This window comes from Capricornis sumatraensis, chromosome 2 (genome assembly GCF_032405125.1).
Source record: "Capricornis sumatraensis isolate serow.1 chromosome 2, serow.2, whole genome shotgun sequence".
In the NCBI taxonomy this organism is placed as follows: domain Eukaryota; kingdom Metazoa; phylum Chordata; class Mammalia; order Artiodactyla; family Bovidae; genus Capricornis; species Capricornis sumatraensis.
This window is the reverse complement of record NC_091070.1, coordinates 42,977,589-43,000,992: the sequence shown is the minus strand read 5'-3', so window position 1 is coordinate 43,000,992 and position 23,404 is coordinate 42,977,589. Positions and strand designations below refer to the sequence as shown.

The window sequence follows — 23,404 nt, the reverse complement described above, 5'->3', positions numbered from 1 at the left end:
GGGTTCCCTCTCTACTGAAGTTCTTTCTTATGCATGGTTCTCTATGAAGAAAATGAGAGCTCAGGAGACCATGTGTGCTTTGCTATTTCTCAGCTTATAAATTCTTCTATGATGAATACTTTATTTACCCGGGGTGGCACTAGTGTGATGTGTGGGTATGAACCTCTTTTGCACTCTGGTTGATGACCATGAAGGGAAATACTCTAGTTTATCCTAATGTTATATGTTTTGGGAAGCAGCAATAACTGCTGCCTCCCTTTCCACCATGGGAAACAGTCCCTCAAAGGCCTAGAAGAGGTGTGGTCACTGGGTAAGTGAATGAGTGCCCTAAGGGGGTAGGGTTGCCATAGTGTCCACTGATGTGGAGGCAAATCTTCTGTGAATGTGTGTTTGTGAGAATGTATAATATATACATACAATAAACACTTGGAAAGATGGAGGTAAAGGGGTCATATGTTCTGTAAATTCTCTGAAATCTAACCTTTGAAAGTTTTAAAGCAGCCAAGTTAACAGTATCAATGGCAACATTACAGAATCTTGAAGTATAATGTAAAGGATTATGATGCATGGGAAATCCAAGTTGGAATGTACCTGAAGTACAGATGAAATCAGTTTGCAGCTACTGAAAGTAGAGAGGAACATACAAGTTGTTTATTAGAAACAGAAAGAACCCTAGTAACAGGCTTGGAGAAATGAAACTAAAAGGATTAGCCACAGTTCCTAAATAGAAGTGAAAGACCAATGTGGTTTCATGAAATGGCTTCACAGCGGTCTTTCCCTGAAGATGACTTCAGTATCTACTATGTCCTGTGAGCTTCCGTCTACTATAGTTTTTTAGATAAGCTTAGTTAGGGTGGTAGGAGGAAGCCATGCTTAAGGGGTCAGGAGGTACATGCTGCATTTTGAATGATTTTTCCAGGTTTGACTCATTGGAGGGTCCTCAAATGGAAGGGAAGATGTTATTTAATATCCAGCTAATAGTTATGCCTAAAGAGTGACAGGCCTGGGCCTCCCATGATATTAAATAAAAGGGAAATGTCCATCCAGGTAACAGAGAGAACTTGTCAAACTGGCAGAATTGTAAGTAGAGGTACTGAGGTGAGGTAGCTGTCTCCTGGAGACCCAATTTGAGATACTAAGCATGGAAAGAAAAATCGAGGGGACAAAGATACTGGGCTGCCTGTTGCAGTAGCCCAGTCACAGAAGGCAGCTTTGTGTGGAGAAAGGACTGTCTTCTGTGCGGGTCTCGTTGATCCATATGGACATATGAATTCCATAGCTACTGTTAAGGACATTCTGGATCAGTCATTTCTTTAAAAATTTAGGTTAAGTTGCCATTTATTAACTATGTAATCTGTGCTTCATACGTTGCATCATTTAATCTAATCCTTAGAATAATCCTGTAAGCCAAGTAACACCATCCTGTTTTATAGATGAAAAACAGACATATAAAAGTCCCAGATCATGTAACTAGTGAGTGCCAAGTCAGAATTTAAAGTAAGATCTATTTTTTTTGCAAAGTATGTGCTCTTTCTCTCCCTCTATGTATGTGTGTTTGTATGTGTATGTGTGTAATTTATACACATATATCCATGTATGTGCTCTTAATATATTTATATTAATATGTGTATATATTATGCTCTTGAATGTATATATGGCATATATATGTGTACACACACATATAGACTCCTAATATTTGATATATAAATCCAAATAACTTGACAGATGATGGGTAGGTAGGTAGATAAATATCCCTTCTCTCTACAAGTCACTGCACATGCCTTAGTATATTACCATGAGCAAATGACTAGACCATTTACACATGATATCTCACCTGTAAAACAGGATTCAAAAATAACTACTACCCCATAGAATTGAAGAATTAAATAAGAAAGTTCATATTAAATGCTTAACATAGTGCCAGTTAATACATGATAGCTGGCTTCCTTGGTGGCTCAGACAGTAAAAAATCTGCCTGCAATGTGGGAGACCCAGGTTCGATCCCTGGATCGGGAAGATCCCTTGGAGAAGGGAATGGGTACCCACTCCAGTGTTCTTCCCTGGTGAATTCCATGGACAGAAGAGCCTGGCAGCCTACAGTTCTTGGGCTCACAAAAGTGACTAACACTTTCACTTTCATTTTTACTCTGCACATGCACTTGGTTGTGTCCAATTCTGTGACCCCATGGACTGTAGCCTGCTAGGCTCTTCTGTCCATGGGATTTCTCAGGCAAGAATACTGGAGTGGGTTGCCATTTCCTCCTCCATCATTGTTGTTAACTGCTATCTGTTATTATTATTACTAGTAATAATTAAATTACCTGTCCAGCAAAAATGTAAATACTCTAAATGGTATTTAGAAAGAAAGTCTCCATTTTTAGCAGATTCTAGGATACTGAAAGGGCAGTATTTTCTGTCCTCTTGCTTTGGTTTTAGAAAGAAATTTTCTCTTTGTTTATTTGGCTGCAGGCACTCTTCAGAGTTTTCATGGTGGCTCAGATGGTAAAGCATCTGCCTACAGTGCGGGAATCTTGGGTTCAATCCCTGGTTTGGGAAGATCTCCTGGAGAAGGAAATGGCAACCCACTCCAGTATTCTTGCCTGGAAAATCCCATGGACGGAGGAGCCTGGTAGACTACAGTCCATAGGGTCGCAAAGAGTCGGACACCACTGAGCAACTTCACTCTCACTGTTCAGAGAGCCCTGAGCCAAGTAACACAGTTTTAGACTCCAAGTTCAAATACTTCTGTCTTTGATAGGGAATGTATTTGGTAGAAATCTTATGCAGAACTCTTTTTTGTGTCATGAGGCTGAGAGGGCCTGATTTCATTTGTGCATATTTTGTTTCTTCAAAATGCTTTCCTTTCTTTCCACGTGGCACCAACACAGTGCAGAGCGCACAAATCACTATGACCCATGCCCAGTTAATGAAGCTGAAGAGAACCAGCCCCATCTCCAGGGGGTGACTGGCCTGCGGAACCTGGGCAATACATGCTACATGAACGCCATCTTACAGTGTCTCTGCAGCATCTCACCACTGGTGGAATACTTTCTCTCGGGAAAGTACATTAACGCTCTTCAAAAGTAAGACCATTTGCCTTACCTGTGGCCTGGCCCCCACCCCTGCTCTCCAAGGTGAGGTTAGGGAAGGGACCTTCTGGAAAGGGCTAAACCAGTTAGTAGAGGCTGCAGTACCCCAGATCCCGTTTCTGGGTGAGTAAAATGAGAAGGTCAACCAAGAAATGAATCAATCTTGGGGTCTGATGCCACATGATCAGCCAGAAACATTTCCCCTCCTTCTTAGGGACTGCAGCGAGGTTGCCACTGCTTTTGCCTATGTGATGACAGACATGTGGCTTGCAGACTGTGACTGTGTCTCACCAGAAATATTTCGGTCAGCTCTTGGCAACCTCTACCCAGAATTTATGAAAAAGACGCAGCAAGATGCTCAGGAATTCTTGATTTATGTCCTGAATGAACTTCATGAAGCTCTGAAAAAGGTAGGTAGAATTAATGGTGGGAGACGTGGGCAGGAGGTGTGATGAAAGAAGCTGCCAAAGCAGAACCAACTGAAAGCATAGCACCTTTAGAACATTTCGCTAAGGCTGTAGAATCACTGGACAGTCAGAACATGCTCCTGGAAATGCTGTTCCTGGGCATCAGCTAGATTCACATCAGGCTACAAGCCTAACAAAATTGGGCCGTCTCAGGAGTTTAACATTTGCTCTTTAAGAAACTTTTTTTTTTCCCTAACAATAGAAGGCTAGAGAACATAACCTGAAGGGACTGGAGGAAAGATCCAATTCCTTTATCTTACCGTGAGATAAACTTGCATGACCAGAAGCCAGTTTGCAGCTTACCCTCTTCCCAGGAAAACCTGCCTCCAGAGCCCCATATCACAGTATCATTGGCTGTCAGCTTATGGCACCGTAGACATGGGTTTTACCAGGGTTAGGGTGTCCTCATCCTCAGCTTCACTTAAAGAGGCAAATCAATGAATTATCACAAATTATACCTATTATATTCTCTTAAGATCTTATTCTATTTATTATCTGAATCCAAAACTAAAGTTTTGGATAGGATTCTGATAGAAAAATCAGGTCATTCTATTAAAACAACTTTGATAACCAGTAGTTGATTTGGCATAAATTTGTCCCTTGATTAGTACCACCAGAGAAAATCATATGAAAAAAGATCCATTCCAAGATACTGCAGGAAGATGATCGCCAATGAATCCTCCATCATCACCCGGCTGTTTGAAGGGCAGCTCAGTTATAGCATTGTATGTTTAAAGTGTGAGAACTGCACCTACAAGAACGAAGTTTTCACCATCATCTCCCTCCCCATTCCATCCAAATATGAGTGCTCTCTTCAGGTAAGAATTCTTACTCCTGGAGACCTCTTTTGTCTCTCTCGATCCCAGCCCTGAATTTTTCTCAGCACTGTTTCCTATATTTTCTAGTATAAGGGGAGCCACTTTATAACTGAAAAAAATTGGAAGCCCATGATGACAATGTTTTGTAGAAAAGTGACTACAGCCAAAAGTTACTGTGAATTCAGTTGTAACGCTGATGACGTTCAGTAAAACAGCCTCACTGTAAAATAGATAGATAGGTGGGCTTTATTCAACCTATTGAGATGGCTTGGTGCATATAGGAAATTTAAACTTATAAAAATTCTATGGCCCCTTTTCATCCCAGAGGTCTGTAGGTCCAGATTGGAAACTAGATAGAAATAAATCTGACTCTTAGTCTTGAGCCACTTATATTTGGACAAGAGCTGAGGAATTTGAGCGGGGAGATAGAATGGAATGGTGTCTTAGTTTACCTCTTGAATTTTCTTTATTGTAATACCAAAAGTTAATCTGTAAATGGAGTGGGGAGGGTCAGGGAGTGGGTGGGGGGTTGGGGGGTGGGAGGTGTCAGTGAAAGGTAGGTGGCTGTTAGGAGGCAGGGAGCAGTAAGTTTCCTTGCAGAAAAACTCACATTAATATTTTTCTTCCACAATTATGAAAGTACATCTATTGCTAAAACTTTTTTCACATACCAGAATTAGAGAAAAGAATTCTGCTTATTCAGACCTGGACTTTTTCTCAGATCAAACTGCTAAAGCCTGCTGGAGGTAAATTCCAAAGCCTCTAAATGAGGCGCTGGCAATCTGTGCTCACTTCTTCTTTAGGCCAGTGCTTTGCAGAGCAGGGGGCTTGGCTGGTTGGTGATGTCTCCTGTGGGCATGAGATCTGATTCTCTCTGTTCTGCTGTCTTTATAATGGGCCACCCCCAGATACTGGGATATGGCTATTTTTAGTCACAAGATCACTTTTGTGATGAGACAAATAACTTAAAGCCTGACTTGGTTAGTGGAAATTGCATAGTTGGTATTATTCTGAAACAAATCAGAAATAGTAAAATGATGATTCAGAGATTAGAAATGAGATGGACATTTGGATCCATTGCAGTAACTAAGTGAGAAAGCAGCACCTCCTTTGCCAGGTAGATTCTGTCCAGACTGCATCTTGTGGTGCTGGCATCTCTTGGATTTGACTTTAAGAAAAGCACTGGGGATTACATTTCTGCAGCTCTTTCAGAGTTCTAATATAGACAGGAGCCCAGATTGCTGTGGATCCGATTTGGTCATCAAATGCTTTTTTCCTCAATAGGACTGTCTCCAGTGTTTTTTTCAACAAGACACATTGACCTGGAACAACCAGATTCACTGTTCCTTTTGTGAAACCAAGCAAGAGACAGCTGTGAGGGCCACTATTTCCAAAGCGCCAAAAACAATTGTCTTTCACCTAAAAAGGTATGGATTTTAACATTTTGTGAGCAGATTTTTGGAAGAGCTTTCACACGTAACTCACATACCATGCATTTCACCCATTTAAGTGTATAATTCGATGGTGTTGGGTATATTAATTTTTTTAAATCTGTGGTAAAATATACATAATAAAATTTGCCATTTTGGCCATTTTAAGTGTATAATTTTACTGGCATTAATTACAATTCACAATGTTGTATATCAGTCAGTATTTCCAAAACTTTTTCATCACCCTCTACAGAAACTCTGGAACCATTAACCACCCCTCATTCCTCTTCCCTTTAGCCTCTGGTCACCTCTAATCTGCTTTCTGCATCTGTAAATTTGCCTATTCTGATATTGAACATAAGTATAGTCACAAAACATTTGTCCTTTTTGCTGACCTGTTTCACTTAGCATAATGTTTTCAAGGTCAGATATCCTTGTAGTGATGTGTACCAGAATTTTATTCCTTTTTACACCTGTGTAATACTCCATCATATCTATGTACATCATGTTTTCTTTATCTTTTAAACTGTTGATAGACATTTTGGAGCTCACTTTGAGTGCTTTTTAAAGATAGATTCCCTGGCTCCACCCTTGGAGACTCTAATCCCATAAGTCTGATGTGGAATCTGAGCATCACTATTTTAATTTTTAATCTCCACCCCTGGCTCATTTTTTATTTTTAAAGGTTTCATATATACAGAAATGTTGAAAAGGTATAGAATAAGTATCCATATACCCTAAAATCTTCACTAGTTGGTGCCACTTTTTGACATTTCCTTCCATTCTTCCAGTCTTTCTCCCTCCAGCTCTCCCTTTCTCTGTCCCTTCCGTTTTATTAGCTGAACCATCTAATGTAAGGTGCAAACACCAAGGCATTTCATGCTTAAATACTTCAGCATGTATCACCTGAGAAAAAGGACATTTTCCTACATAATCACACCATTATCAAATAGTACAAAAAATGTAACGATAATTTTGTATCACCTAAGATATAGTCCATATCTAAATTCCCCCATCCCCAAAATGTCTTTCATTACTTTTTTCCCAGTCCATCCAGTCAAGGGTCATACATTGCATTTGGCTATCTCTTCAGCCTCCTTTAATCTGGACTAAGCCTTCCCTCTTTTTTAATAGTTAAACTTTTTTTCCTCCTATTGAGCCATTTTTACCTTCTCCTGGATTTGTCTGATTGTTTCCCCTTGGTTAGATTTGGGCTAAGCCGTTTTATTTTAGCAAGAATCTGCCATAGCTGATGTTATGGACTTGTCATTACATTACATCAGGAGGCAAATCATGAAAATTTGTCCCAATTTTCCAAAAAATATTTGGAAAATTTGTCCAAAAAATACTGGTAATGTTAAATCTGATCCCTTAGTTAAGGTAGCAACTGTAAGATCTCACCATTTAAAGGTATTGTTTTCCTGTCTGTAACTAGTATCACTTTGAACTCATGGATATTTTAAAATTTAATGGGTTTAGTATCCATTACTATTATCATTCTTAAAAAAAAAAAAAAAAGATTTATTTATTTATTTTTGGCTGTGCTGGGTCTTCATTGCTTCATGGGCTTTTTTCTAGTTGTGGAGAGAGAGGACTACTCACTAGTGTGCTAGCTTCTCACTGCCATGGCTTCTCTTGTTGCAGAGCACAGACTCTAGGGCGCATGAGCTTCAGTAGTTATGGCTCCTGGGCTGTAGAGACAGGCTCAGTAGTTACAGCACACAAGTTTAGTTGCTCCATGGGTTGTGAGGATCTTCCGAAATCAGGGATTGAATCTATGTCTCCTACATTGTCAGGTGGATTCTTTTGGAGAAAGCAATGGCAACCCACTCCAGTACTCTTGCCCGGAAAATCCCATGGACGAAGGAGCCTGGTGGGCTGCAGTCCATGGGGTCACTAGGAGTTGGACATGACTGAGAGACTTCACTTTCACTTTTCACTTTCATGCATTGGAGAAGGAAATGGCAACCCACTCCAGTGTTCTTGCCTGGAGAATCCCAGGGACGGAGGAGCCTGGTGGGCTGCCGTCTCTGGGGTCACACAGAGTCAGACATGACTGAAGCGCCTTAGCAGCAGCAGCAGCAGCATACATGAACCATAGAAACTTCTGATATGATTTCCATTGTTATAGTTTCACCTTTTCCAGAATGTCCTATGTTATACCATATGTGACCTTTTGAGTTTGGCTTCTTTCACTTAGAACAATGAGATTAATCCATGTTGTGGAATGTACCTGTGGTTCCTTCTTTTGATTGCTGTGTAGTATATACCCTTTTATGAATGTAACAAAATTATTGATCCATTCACCAGTTGATGAACATTTGGGTTGTTTCCAGTTTGGGGCAGATAGGAATACAGCTGCTACAAACATCTGCTTGTAGGTTTTTATGTGGATATAAAACCTCTTTGTTTCTTTTGAGCTGATACCTAGGCATGGGATCATATGATATCATATCATATGGGGTCACATGATAACGATATTCCTTTCAGTTCAGTCACTCTGTTGTGTCTGACTCTTTGCGACCCCCTGGACTGCAGCATGCCAGGCGTCCCTGTCCATCACCAACTCCTGGAGCTTGCTCAAACTCATGTCCATCAAGTTGGTGATGCCATCCAACCATCTCATCCTCTGTCTTCCCCTTCTCCTCCTGCCTTCAATCTTTCCCCCTTTTCCCCTTGATATTTCTTTAGGTTTTGCAAACAAGATTCTTTACTTTCTGGCACAAGAATATCTTAGGCTCACCCAGTAATTTCCCACCTCTAGACCTAAATCAGCCACTTTTCCAAAATGAACATAATGTATTTTTTAAAAAGCTCTGGAGTCATTCTGATATGACCTCAGATTTGCTGATCTATGTAACACCTAGAAAATGTGACAAGATTTTTCACCAAGCTTTATCTTATTAAAGATGTATTAAAACCTCAGAGCTGGAAAACAGGACACTGCCAAGACAGTGTGTGTGGAAATCAAGATAAGAAAAAGCTGAGTCAGCTTGGTTAGGGTAAACAGCATCTGCTGGAGTGAAGACTTCAGGAAACCACCAGTGTGATTTCTACTCCTCCAGTGCTGATCCTGGCTTTAATTCCATTCTTTTCCTCCTGCTAGATTGACTCTAATCCATCTCATTCCTTGACTCAGGCCTTTGGCCCACTCCAGCCTCAGTTTTGGCAAGGCTTGTGGATGCAAAGATTCTAAATATATGTAATGAGACAAAGTAAATTTTGTAAAGGTCAGCACCAAATAATCTTTCCAAGAAATTACTTTTAACTACGAACTTGTGAAAGTATGTGGACTTCATTCATGAGTGGTTTACAAACTTACTATCTCACACATTTATTTTATCTCTCCAGGTTTGACATTCTGGGTACAATGAAAAGGAAACTGAGGACAGATATTCATTACCCGCTCACTAACTTGGACCTTACTCCTTACATTTGTCCAATTTTTCGGAAACATCCTAAATATAACCTCTGTGCAGTGGTGGTGAGTAAAATGCTGAAACTATATAAAGTAACACAAGTTTAAAGAAAACTGTAGAATTATTTGCTTGAATGATTACTCCTATCTCTTCCTGACTTCTCCTGTACTTTTATTTTAAAAACAAAATAGAGCCTGGAAACTGCCTGCTTTGACCTTGGACAGTACCACAGTTAAAGAATACAATGTCCTCTACACTGCCTCCTTACTGTCCCACTACTCCATGGCTGTTTCAGATCTAGGGATTTGTGAGCTGTGCCCTGGGCAGTGGGCAGCACAAGTTGGTTCCAGTAGCTTTATGTTGAATAATCATGAGCCTCTCTATGGTGAAAGCCCCTCAAACATAATCACTGCCTGTGAGCATCAGTCCTGAGGAAACTCTGGGGATTCCATTGGCTCTGAATCAACTGTCATGATTGAGGATTCCCTGAAGGAAAGAAATCATGGAGTATAATTCAGACCAGACCTTCTACAACTTCCCACAGCATCAGCCTACCCCAAGCACAAGGCCATCTCTAGGTTTCTGTTCTTGATCACAGTGTTATCTCCTTCAGAACATTCAGGTTTCACTTGAACATTCCAGTTTCACTTAAACTTGGAGGTCCAGTTGTGTCCAGTGTCAGATGGGCAAGGCTCCCACTTGATCCCAGTGTGATTTACCAGAGTCCTCTTGTGTGCTGAAGTCTAATTTGCTATTAAGCTTATCGCTGAATTAATATAAAATATTGTTTCAACTGGTCTTTCTCTTTAACATCACTCAACTGAGAACCATACTTCAAACTTAAAAAAGATCCTTTACTTTACCCTTTTTATGTTGATCTTTGACATTCTTCTTTCTAATTTATCCTGCCCTTTAATATGGTTTTTCTTCTCTAACTTGCCAATTTGGAAATCTAGAGTGACATCCTCTTCTCTATCATAATAGACTCTAATGTGAATTCCCAAATGATATAGGAATTGCCCCACCTCCGTATTTTACTGTTTTAACTTCTCATTATAACTGTTTCTGCTTTAAATAAAAAATCTAAAAGCAGAATTTATAAAAACTTGTATGATAACTATCTACAGTATGAAAAGGTACATGTTTATATTTAAAAGAGTCACCCAAGCTTCCTATAAATTCTTAATCCTTTGTTTAAATTATTATTAGTTAATTGAAGGGTAAAAATTGATTTTGAAAGAAATATAGCTAGAATTTACTGAAAGTTGGTGATTGATCCGAAACAAGAACTAAGCATCTTAGAAACTGTGATGTATGGTCCTGGGGAAAGGCCATCCAGAACTCTGCTACACAAGGTGTCATTCCCCAGGAGATACCTGATAGAAATAAGAAATATCAGGCTCCACCCAACTGACTTACTGACTGGAAACTTGCAAGATCCCCATGTGATTGGAAAGTGTACTGAAGTTTGAGAAGTATTCAACCCTGGCCCAAAAAGGAAGGATTGCCTCCACACCATCCTTAACAGATATTTATCCAGCTTTCGAATAAACCCTTAAAGAGCTCTCTGCTTTACAAGGAAGGCTCTTTATCTACCAGATTTGTTTGATTTTACAAACATATAGTGCTTGCTATGTACCAGATAGTGTTCCAAGCATTTTATAAGTAATCAACCATGTAATTCTTATGTAGCCCTGTGAGGTGTGGGCACTATTATCATCCCCATCTTACAGAATGGGAAACAGGAACAGAGGTTAAATAATCTGCTCCAGTCTAATGCCTACAAAGAGCAGAGCCAGGGTCTGAAGCCAGGCAGGCTGCTCCAAACAGTCCTGCTCTCACTATTATGTTATGCTACCTCTGACTGTTAACTTGTCTCTCTACATTGGGCCCAAAGTCTTTGGGCTTCCCAGTTGGTAAAGAGTCCACTTTCCAGTGCAGGAGGTGCAAGAGAAGTGGGTTTGATCCGTAGAGAAGGAGATAGCGACCCACTCCAGTCTTCTTGCCTGGAAAAAGCCATGGACAGAGGAGCCTGGCAGGGTACAGTCCACAGGGTCGCAAGAGTGGGACACAACTGAACACAGCACAGTTAACACCTATGTGACTTTTTGGTTAACAAATGGTTGTACGTATGTGTTAGCCAAACAGAACTCATTCTTATTTCTTATATGTGTTGTTGTTGTTCAGTCACTCAGTTGTGTCCGACTCTTTGCAACCCCATGGACTGCAGCATACTAGGCTTCCCTGTCCTTGTATCTTACATGTCTTATATGTGACAATCCTTCAAATATTTGAAAATAGTGATCATACACTAACAGCATTTACCCCCTTCAACCCTCTTCAAATGATTAGTTTCTAGGAAAACTTTTTAAAATTATCAAATATTTCAGGCAAAGAAAACACAATATGTACACACAGATGTTAAGAATAGAATATTGTAGAAAAAAATCAAGCCTCTGTGTATCTTTAACAACTCAGCTCCCTTCTCAGTTGTAACCACTGTCCTGAATTTGGAAGGAATTACTCCCACGCAGGACTTCCCAAGTGGTGCTAGTGATAAAGAATCTGCCAGCCAGTGCAGGAGGTGTAAGAGACATGGATTCGATCCCTGGTTTGGGAAGGTCCCCTGGAGAAGGGCCTGACAACCCACTGCAGTATTTTTGCCTACAGAATCCCATGGACAGAGGAGCCTGGCGGGCTATAGTCCATAGGGTCGCAGAGTGTTGGACACGACTGAGTGACTTAGCACAGCATAGCACATTCCCATGCATTCTTTCATACTCTTGTCACACATGTATGTGTGATATAGTGTGTTTTGCATGTTTTATAAATCTAGTATCATTAACTTACATATCCTTCTGTAACTTTTTCCTCAGCTTTATTTTTGTGATATTAATCCATATTGATATATTAGCTTTAGTGCATACATTTAACCTGCTTTTAGTAATTCTTTGTATCTAGGTTGTTTCTAATATTTTGCTCTCACAATTTTGTATAGTGCATTGTTATGTGCTAACACATGAAACTTTATTCTTCCAGATCACATTTTGAAGATTACTGACGTGAATCTCTCCTTTATTCTATTAACATAGCAAACATTGATTTTCTACTTAATTTTTTTTGCTAAAAATGTTTTCACATTTTTAGTATCTATTTTCACAATCAAGAAACTAACCTGTAACTTTCTTTCTCATACTGTCCTTTTCTGTTTTTGTTTTAGGGATCAGCCTGTTTTGTTTTAGGATCAGTCTGTTTCTAGCCTCATAAAATAGGTTTGCCATTCTTTTCTATTCTCTGGCATAGTCTGTTTAAGATAAAAATAACTTGTTTCTTGAAAGTCTGGTATAATTAAACAAAAAAACTATCTGGTCCTGGAATTTTTGTTCTTGGTGAGTAGATTTTGAAATATTTGATCACTTTGCTTTAGCCATGGTGAGTCTATCGAGGAGTTTCTGTTACTTCATTTTTTTTTTTTTTACAGTATAATTGCTTTACAGTGTGCTAGTTTCTGTTGTACAATAAAGTGAATCAGCTATATGTATACATACATCCCCTCCTTCTTGGGACTCCCTTCTACCCCCATCCCTCCCATTGCACCCATCTGGGTTATCACAGAGCACCAAGCTGAACTCCCAGTGCCATACAGCAGCTTCCCACTAGCTATCTGTTTTATACATGGTAGTGTATATATGTCAATCCTAATCTCCCACTTTGTGCCACCCTCCCCCGCCCCATGTCCCCATGTCTGTTTTCTAAAAATGGAAACCATGAATGTAAAACTCAGTAAAATTGCAAAAAGGTAACCTGCCAGTGTAACCAGAATATGGTTCAAGTAGAATATTACCAGTACCTGCCTGTGTGGCCCCTTCTAGTCCAGGAGACCACTGGCTGCTGACAGGTTTTGCCAGTTCTTCTGCTTTATAGAAATGAAATCCTACTGTGTGGACTCTTTTGTGTCTGATTTCTTTCACTCAAAATTATGCAACATTCATTCATATTATTGCATGTATTGTGGCTTACTCATCTTCGTTGGACTTCCCTGGTGGCTCAGATGGTAAAGCGTCTGCCTACAATGTGGGAGACCCAGGTTCAATCCCTGGGTCAGGAAGATCTCCTGGAGAAGGAAATGGCAACCCACTCCAGTATTCTTGCCTGGAAAATCCCATGGACGGAAGAGGCTGGTAGGCTACAGTCCATGGGGTCGCAAAAAATCGGACACAACTGAGCGACTTCACTTTCACTTTCATTGCTGTATAATATTCCATTGTGTGAAACTACCACAGCTTGCTCTACCCAAAGATCATGAAGACACTTATCTGTTTCAACTTATAAAAGCTCTATTTTACTTTAACATGGTTTTAAGAATATTTAAAATCCCTTTCTTTTTTTTGCATTTCAAATTTATTGGCAGAAAATTGTTTACAAGTGTCTCAGCAGTAATTTTCCTGCAATTCAGGGGGCTTGCAGGAGATTCTATGCCTGGGTCAGGAAGACCCCTTGGAGAAGAAAATGGCAATCCCTCCAGCATTCTTGCCTAGGAAATCCCATGTACAGAGGAGCCTGGCGGGCTGTAGTTCATGGGGTTGCAAAGAGTCGGACATGACTGAGGGACTAAACATCATAACTAAATTGTCACTTCTCCTTTGTTTATCCTTAACACTATAATTTATCTATTTTGTTATCTGAAAGAACCAGCTTATAGTTTTTTGATTATTTCTTTGTGTTCTATTTCATTGATTTCTGGTTTTTAATTTCCCATCTTTAACTTCCTTTGATTTCCATCAACTTGTTATTTAGAGGTGCATTTCAAAAATTCCAAACATAATTTTATATAGTCATATTTCTGTTACTAATTTCTAACTTAACTGCATTCTTATCAGAAAATATGGTCCAATATTATCCACTCATAGTACAGGTTGATACTTGTTGCTTTTTGTACTAGTTTTATGTGTGCTTGAAAAGAATTTTTAAATTAGGTTCAGAGTTCCATATGTCCATTAAATAAAATTTGCTGTGTTGTTCAAGTATATATTCTTAAGTTTTTATCTGCTTTAACAAAATGAATAACTGAAAGATATATGTATCAGTTTTTTGTCTTTTTTTAACTTTTGGCTGGTCTTCACTGCTACTTGCAGGCTTTCCCTAGTTGCCGCGAGCAGGAGCTACTCTATAATTGTGGTGCGCAGGCTTCTCATTGCGGTTGTTTGTCTTGTTTAGAGCACAGGCCCTAGGGTGCATGAATTTCAGTGGTTGCAGCACACAGACTTAAATGGTTCCAGTGCATTGGCTCTGGTATAGTTGCAGTGCACAGGCTCTGGAGCATGCGGGCTTCAGGAGTCTTGGTATTCATTCTCAGTAGTTGTGGCGCATGGGCTTATTAGTTGCTCCACGGGCATGTGGAATTTTCCTAGACCAGGGATCAAACCCATATCCCCTGCATTGGCAGGTGGATTCTTAACCACTGGACCGCCAGGGAAGTCCTCAGGCTCTCTTATATATCACTTTTTCACTTGTACTCAATTTTGTTTGTGTAGGACATACTTCAGTGGACTTTACATCAAGTCTGTTATCCTGAAGTCTTAAGTCTCTGACTGAAAAAAATCTTTTGTTTACTTTGATTCTTGAATGCTTTAACTAGAGAGCAAATTCTGGATGCAGTTATGTTTTATTGTTTTAAAACTATTATTTCAGGTTTATATGGCTGCCGTGGAGTTCTGCCATCATGTTATTCTTTTGTGGATAATCCTTTTTTCCTGTTGACTTTAAAACTTTGTGTTTGTTGTCTTGTAGTATTATTTTTATTTATCCTTGGTTCGCCGTATTTTCTAAATTTGAAGATTCATGTCTTTCCTTAACCATTTCTAGTCATTGTCACTTTCAGTAATGCCTTGTTCCTGTGCTCTATTCTCCAGCACTTCTGCTAGGCATATACTGAATATTCTCTTTCGACTTCCTGCCACTACTACATTCAGGCTAATTTCCTCAGTTTCATCTGTATAATTTATTCATTATCTCTTCAATTCTATGTACTATGTACTCTCAACACTTGAAATTTTTAATTTCAGGTGTTTATCATTTCTGTAAGTTCTTTTGAAGTTTCCAGAGTTTGCTTCCTGTTCTTAAAATGTTTGTATACTTTCTGTATAGTCTCTATTACCTAAAGTGCTTGGGGTTTAATCTTCTTATTTATTGCCTTCTCTTCCTCATGGTGAATTGTTTCCTTGTGTGTTCTGTAATACTGAATTGTGAGTTCAGCATCACTGGCTTTTTCTCCTTAATGTGTGGTTATCCTGTGCAGCCTGAATTAAGGTCCATCAATTTGGAAAGTAATTCTCTTTTCTTTTGCCAAGCAATCCCCAAATAATTCTATTCTCACATTAAATTCACAGGATTCTGACACACACAGGTATTAACAGTTTAAATCTGAATCCCCCAAAGAAGCCAGGTCTGTGGTAACAAATTTCTAGGAATTTCTTTTATTCTTTGTACCCAGAGCCTAAGCTTAGCTAAACACTGGAGGATAGATTCCCCCCCTGTCATTTACTCTTTTTTTAAAACAAATATTTATTTAGCTGTGTCAGGTTTTAGGTGCAGCATGGCATGCAGGATCTTTTGTTGCAGCAACACGCTTCTCTGTGGTTGTGGTGCATGGGCTGTAGAGCCCAGGCTCAGTAGTTACAGCCCTCGGGTTTGGTTGGCCTCCAGCATGTAGGATCCTAGTTCCCCCACTAGGGATCTACCTGCATCCTCTGCATTGCAAGGTGGATTCTTAACCACTGGACCACCAGGGAAGTCTCATTTGTTCTGTTATTGAGGGTCAGTCTCTTTTAAGAGGTTGTGGCTATGTGTGTGAATTTCATTCCAACGCCTCACCTTGCAGGGACTTAAGACTTTACCTCCAACCCTTGTGCTACCCTGAAAACCCAAGCACAGTGGTTCCAGAGTCCAGAAACTGCCTTTGCTCCCAGTCACAGCATCAACCATATATCACACTCATCTTTTATTTCCTCTGTACTTGGCCCCTTGAGATTACTCTCACTATACCATCTTTAAAGTTAGCCATATATTTCAATGGGTATTTATCGTGTTTCATTCAGCATTCCTTACACTTTCATATGAAGATGTTCAGGCTAGCTGTTTGCCAAAAATAACTGGGAACGAAGACAAGAATGATGCTTCACCTGCTTCTGCTATGTTCGTTTTTTTTTTTGTTTTTTACAGCAAGCCATCAAAACTGAACATATTCTACCCATGATCTGTCTAGTCACTTTAGAACATTACTCATCATCTGTATCCACCAGACGTTTTGTTTTTCTCAACCAAATTACATCACACTATTATGGACATTTGGAGAAGGAAATGGCAACCCACTCCAGTACTCTTGCCTGGAAATCCCATGGATGGAGGAGCCTGGTAGGCTGCAGTCCATGGGGTCGCTGAGGGTCGGACACGACTGAGCGACTTCACTTTCACTTTTCACTTTCATGCATTGGAGAAGGAAATGGCAGCCCACTCCAGTGTTCTTGCCTGGAGAATCCCTAGGACGGGGAGCCTGGTGGGCTGCCGTCTAAGGGGTCGCACAGAGTCGGACATGACTGAAGTGACTTAGCATAGCCTTAAGGACATTTTAAGTATTTACTTAAATACTTAAGTATTTACTTACTTATTTGGCTGTGCTGGGTCTTAGCTGTGACCTGGGGATCTTCAATCTTTGTTGGAGCATGTGGGATCTAGTTCCCTGACCAGGGATTGAACCTGGCCCGCCTGTATTGGGAGCACAGTGTCTTAACCACTAGACCACCAGGAAGTCTCTGGGCACCATTTTATAAATAAGGAAATTTAAGCATATCAGCTTAAGGTCACATGGCCAACATCAGGACCAGAGCCTGAATCTTTTAAATATTAGCTTTGGGATATTTCTCTAATGTGTAAGGGGAGATGTGAGGAAGATGAAGTTCTAAGGGGACACTTAAAAAGTACCTATGTGCTTGCACTACAAGATAAATAGTGGTTGTATACAAGACATATATACAATAGTAGTGTATATAAGGTCTTGTTACCCAGTCTTAAAAGATAGGGGAATTAAAGCTGAATTCATAGTCAAATTGACTAGAAAAATCCATTTTCCTCCCCCTACCCCACTGATAAGCAAACTTATTCTGTAAAAAGCTAGACAGTAAATATTTGACGCTTTGTAGGCCATATATCTAGTCGTTATTCAACTTTACTGTTGTAGTGTGAAAGCAGCCACTTATAAACAAGTGAGCATGGCTGTGGTCCCATAAAACTTTATTTAAAGACATTGAAAATTTTGAATTTCATGTAACTTTCACATGTCCTTTTTTCAAACATGTAAAAATATAAAATGCATTCTTAATTCACAGGCCATACAGAAACAGGCAGTGGGCTGGCTCTGACCCATGGCCAGATATGGTTTGCTGACCCCTGCTGTATGCCATACTACCTTCTGAGAAATGAGGTTCTCCTATGCATTTGTTTCAAACATTCCTCTACTGGCTTTGGAAAGACGAATGCAACAGGTTCTTCTTTGGGCCTTGGATGACTGAGGGAGCTGTTGCTGTGCACCCCCCTCAAATTGTGTGGTCACAGTATGCAGTCGTTTTATGTCTTGTTGCCATGTTAAACGTCTTTTTTCATGTCTAATCTTAGGCTATCTTCAGAATTACACTATAAGTTCATTTAGGAGATATGATTATTATTTTAAAATTTCCTTTGATTTTAATAGTCAGTGTATGGTAGGTACTCTTGATTCCAGGTATCTCTTGGAATAATAGGAAACTCTTGATTCCCAAGAGATACCTGGAACCTAGCCACAGGACTGGAAAAGGTCAGTTTTCATTCCAATCCCAAAGAAAGGCAATGCCAAAGGATGTTCAAACTACTGCACAATTACACTCACCTCACATGGTAGGAAAGTAATGCTCAAAATTCTCCAAGCCAGGCTTCAACAGTATGTGAACTGTGAATTTCCACATGTTCAAACTGGATTTAGAAAAGGCAGAGGAACCAGAGATCAAATTGCCAATATCTGTTGGATCATCGAAAAGCAAGAGTTCCAGAAAAATATTTACTTCTGCTTTATTGACTATGCCAAATCCTTTGACTGTGTGGATCACAACAAACTGTGGGAAACTGTTCAAGAGATAGGAATTCCAGTCCACCTGACCTGACTCCTGAGAAATCTGTACGCAGGTCAAGAAGTAACAGTTAGAACTGGACATGGAACAACAGACTAGTTCCAAATCGGCAAAAGAGTACATCAAGGCTGAATATTATCACCCTACTTATTTAACTTATATGCAGAGAACATCATGCGAAATGCTGGGCTATATAAAGCACAAGCTGGAATCAAAATTGCTGGGAGAAATATCAATAACCTCAGATATGCAGATGACACCACCCTTATGGCAGAAAGTGAAGAAGAACTAAAGAGCCTCTTGATGAAAGTGAAAGAGGAGAGTGAAAAAGTTGGCTTAAAGCTCAACATTCAGAAAAGTAAGATCATGGCATCTGGTCCCATTACTTCATGGCAAATAGATGGGGAAACAATGGAAACAGTGAGAAACTTTATTTTGGGGGGCGCCAAATTCACTGCTGATGATGACTGCAGCCGTGTAATTAAAAGACGCTTGCTCCTTGGAAGAAAAGTTATGACCAACCTAGACAGCATATTAAAAAGCAGAGACATTACTTTGCCAACAAAGGTCCATCTAGTCAAACTATGGTTTTTCCAGTAGTCCTATATGGATATGAGAGTTGGACTATAAACAAAGCTGAGTGCTGAAGAACTGATGCTTTTGAACTGTGTTGTTGAAGAAGACTCTTGAGAGTCCCTTGGACTTCAAGGAGATCCAACCAATCCATCCTAAAGGAAATCAGTCCTGAATAGTCACTGGAAGGACTGATGTTGAAGCTGAAACTCCAGTAGTTTGGTCACTTGATGCAAAGAACTAACTGATTTAAAAAGACCCTGATGCTGGGAAAGATTGAAGGCAGGAGGAGAAGGGGAAGACAGAGGATGAGATGGTTGGATGGCATCACCAACTCAGTGGACATGAGTTTGAAGAAGCTCCAGGAGTTGGTGATGGACAGGGAAGCCTGGCGTGCTGCAGTCCACTGGGTTGAAAAGAGTCGGACACGACTGAGCAACTGAACTGAACTGATGGTAGGTGCTCAGTATTAATTGATAAATACTAGCTGCTGTCAAATACTATCTTGTTTCATTCACATATTCTATTAAATAGCCAATAAACCTAATGTATAACCATTTCAGTGACAACGAAAAATAGAGCAGTCAGGCTACATGTATGATTTGACTTAAAATTGTCATTTCCTTTTAATCCAGTATAAAGGACAATTATTAAAAAATATTTTGTGGCCCTACATTTTTGGCTGTAACAGTTAAGTATTCAAATGTTAACACTAAGTCTGACGTTTCCTCTTTCCCCCAGAACCACTTTGGGGATCTGGATGGTGGCCACTACACTGCTTTCTCCAAGAACTCAGTGACCCAGGCCTGGTACAGCTTTGATGACACACGAATCAGTGAGATTCCAGATACTTCAGTCCAAACTGCTGCAGCATATCTCCTGTTCTACAGCTGTCAGCCCTTTTCTATACCTACACAAAAGTGCAAGAGCTAAGAAAATGGTGTTTCCTGAAAATTGCAAAACTAGCAGTGAGAACCTGGTACTTAAGTTTTGCTTTGTCATTAAAAGTCTTGCAACTTACTTGCATTCGCTGACATTTTTAAGTCCTTCTGGCATATTACACAACCTTTTACAAGGTAAGTTTATAACAAACATGGGTCCTAGCCCACTAAACAAGGCAGCAAAGAAATGATGCAGTACTAACAGATGGGGACCTTTAAAGCACCCAGATTATGTACTGTGTGCATATTTCAAAGTGCAGTGTTTAATAATGTGTATTTTTATCATAGATTATCTCATAATTAGATATAGCCAACAAATTTATTTTCCAAAGATACTTCATGGAGCTAAACCAAAATAACCTTTGTTCAAGTGGCTCTGTGATTTGAAAATATTAATTGATCTGATAATTTAGCCAAGAAGCTATAAGTCACTCAGACTAATTGCAGAACATGAAAAGTTGTCCATTTCACAATTCAAAACCGATTTTCTTTCATCCTCTTCTTGGGAATCCACTAACGGCGACATCTTTCAGGAGCACCTTTATAATCTTGTTTTTATATGGAGTGTTTATATTGACTTTACCTGTAACAACCGAGTCCCTGAGGTAAATGATAAATTCTACGCTCCTCTATCCCTTTTAGTACATTAATTTGTAAAGACGTGGTGTATAATGCAGTTCACTTTGCTGTCATCTTTTTACCTTAATCCTAAGAATTCTACTACTCGTGATAGAATAAGTCTGCCTGGGTGTTAAGGTTTTATATCCTACTTTGACTTTCAACTCTTGAGAGAATCATAAGTGCTATATGCAGTTCATGGTCAAGGTGAAGGAAGAGTGGAATCAAGTGATGCAACAGAATAAGTGTACTAAATTTTAAGTCACTGTATTGGGATAAACTGTGTGGAAAAATTATAATTCTGCTGTCCTGTTTAACAATATAAAATTAAAGACAGAACACTTACAGGGTTTTAAATTATTTTTCTCATTAAGATTTTAATGTAGGTGTAAATGAAAATTCTCATTTAAAAAATTAAAGAAAAGTTTCCATTTATTTTTTTAGAATAAAGATTTAGTGCACAAATACAGCCCAAAGCCAACAGAAAAATAGCTTTGCCCTGTCATGTCCCTAAGAAAGCACTGCAGTTACTCAGAATAGGCCAAAAGGGGACGGGGGGGAGCAATCCTCTGAGTTCTAGGCTTCACAAAAGGACCACATATTATACTATGTACATTGATTTGATGTGCAAGTGTGCAATAAATATATACACATACATTCCTATCTGCTTTACATCATTCTAGAGTATTCATTAGATCAAGCTGGGATTTAGAAATGTGAAAAGGCCATAACAGTGAATAGGAAAATAAAGGATACAATGATTTTTAGACCAGCAGAATAATAATGCTTAGCTAGTTAATTATTTTAACTTTGGAGCAAACTAAAAAACTTGTTTTGAAATAAATGGTACCTGTAAGGAATGCTTACTGCAATATTTGTTAAATGTTCTTGGTCAGTTTTTTGATAATGGCGCTGACCAGAAGTATATGGTATAGTAACACAGCTCTCATTGTCCTACAAGTCCTTTAAATGGTCAGCTATGCCTATCCAGAATCTTTATAAGCAATTCAAGAGTTGTGTTGCTCAGCCTGTTAAAAGATAACTAGCTTAAAACCTACTTCTCCTTATGTGGCTACATCAGTTATTCGTGGTCCCAGTGACGTATAAAAGAGGATATAAGCTGCTGAAGATTTCACCGAAGAAATGGAAATATCAGAAACCTCATGATCGTCAAATTTAAACCACCGCTGTCTTGCTGCATTTTTACAATAGGCAGTGTAGTGGCCACCATCCAGCCCACCGTAGTGATTCTGTACCAAACAAGATAGAAAATCAATTCAAATTGAATTATATAAAATATGTCAATAATTTCAAAGCCTTAATGTAGTTCCTACTTTCCTGTGAGGTAAGGAACAACCTGAAACTTGTTTTTTTAGTTTGCTTCGAAAGAAAAAGTATTTAGGTCAATGAGATACTTACTGAAACAGAAAACAAGTTGTATTTCTTCAGATTGTTCTTTGGGCCAATAACATACTGCGACAAGTCAAGATTTTCTAATGGAAAGTCCACAGATGTCTGTAATTTTTGTTTCCACCTGCCATCATAGGAAAAACTGCAGAGCAAAACATTACAGCAGTTACACTGACAGACCAAAGACATCAAAATGAACCCTAATTCATTCATCAACAATCCAGAGTTTTAGACAGTTTTTATGTTTAGACATAAAAGCTATTTCAAACACACACTCAGAATTTTAATAGTGGAGGGACTTGTCTAATGAAACTGAGGTGCATAAATGTCGTGCCCCAGGTAAACAGAGTGATAGAGGTAGAGCCATACCTTGGTCCCTTAATCCCTAGACCAGCTAGAGCTATTAGGTGAGTCTTTGACAAAGGTAAGAAGTTATTAACACCTCCATTTATAATGCTAATCACCACAAAGTACAGAGAAATAACAGAAGAGAGTGGCTCCAGATTTAAGCTTGTCCTTTGAGATCCAACCAGTCCATCCTAAATGAGATCAGTTCTGGGTGTTCACTGGATGGGCAGATGTTGAAGCTGAAACTCTAATACTTTGGCCACCTGATGCAAAGAGCTCACTCATTTGAAAAGACCCTGATCTGGCAAAGATTGAGGGCAGGAGGAGAAGGGGACGACAGAGGATGAGATAGTTGGATGGCATCACCAACTCAATGGACATGAGTTTGGGTAAATTCCAGGAGTTGGTGATGGACAGGGAGCCCTGGCATGCTGCGGTTCATGGAGTTGCAAAGAGTTGGACACGACTGAGCAACTGAACTGAACTTGAAGAAAGTAGAGCCAGAAACTGCATGCACACAGCCTAGTGACTAAAATAATGGCATTCCATTATCCTAACACACACTGCTTCTTTAAACACCAAAATACTGGTTGGTGTAATATGGTTATTTCAAAATTATTTGTTAAAGAGTGAACTCTGAACCATTTATACTTTAAGATATTCTCCAAGAATAATACACAGCACTAATAATCTTAACAGAACAAATGTGTAATCATTTGTAGAATGTTTATACCTTTGCAATCTGCAACAAGCAGAAAAGGACAGCTGATCTAATAAGCTTTTGTAGAAAATCTACATAAGAGATTTGAATATATCAGTGTTGAAATTAACATAAATAACTGCCTAAGAATCTCCAATAATTTGAAAATAATTTTGTTTCACTGATTTGTAAAAATTTTTTATTTTATATTGGAGTATCATTGATTAACAGTGTTATGTTAGTTTCAGGTGTACAGCAAAGTGATTCAGTTATACTTCTATCTATTCTTTTTCAAATTCTTTTCCCATTTAGATTATCATAGAAGGCTGAACAGCGGTCCCTGTGCTATACAGTAGGTTGGTTATCTGTTTTAAATACAGCAGTGTTTATTTGTCAATCTCAAACTCCCAATCTATCCCTCCTGCCCCAGTTT

General features: G+C 39.3%; 2 protein-coding genes across 2 annotated transcripts in view; one reads left to right on the top strand and one right to left on the bottom strand.

Annotated features, from left to right (window-relative positions):
- Positions 1-741: 741 nt before the first annotated feature.
- Positions 742-19,887, top strand: USP50 (ubiquitin specific peptidase 50). The gene is made up of 7 exons (XM_068966638.1): positions 742-809; positions 2,889-3,083; positions 3,304-3,499; positions 4,165-4,374; positions 5,659-5,801; positions 9,156-9,288; positions 19,696-19,887. The coding sequence occupies exons 1-7, from the start codon at positions 742-744 to the stop codon at positions 19,885-19,887; spliced, it is 1,137 nt and encodes a 378-aa protein (XP_068822739.1).
- A 1,074-nt stretch (positions 19,888-20,961) lies between these two features.
- Positions 20,962-23,404, bottom strand: part of USP8 (ubiquitin specific peptidase 8) — a 50,398-nt gene continuing 47,955 nt past the window's right edge. Inside the window, exons 16-17 of the mRNA XM_068963803.1 lie at positions 21,933-22,065; positions 20,962-21,763 (exon numbers count right to left, since the gene is read on the bottom strand). Of these exons, the coding sequence (XP_068819904.1) occupies positions 21,578-21,763; positions 21,933-22,065 (319 nt within the window). The 3' untranslated portion in view covers positions 20,962-21,577. The remainder of the gene's footprint in view (positions 21,764-21,932; positions 22,066-23,404) is intronic.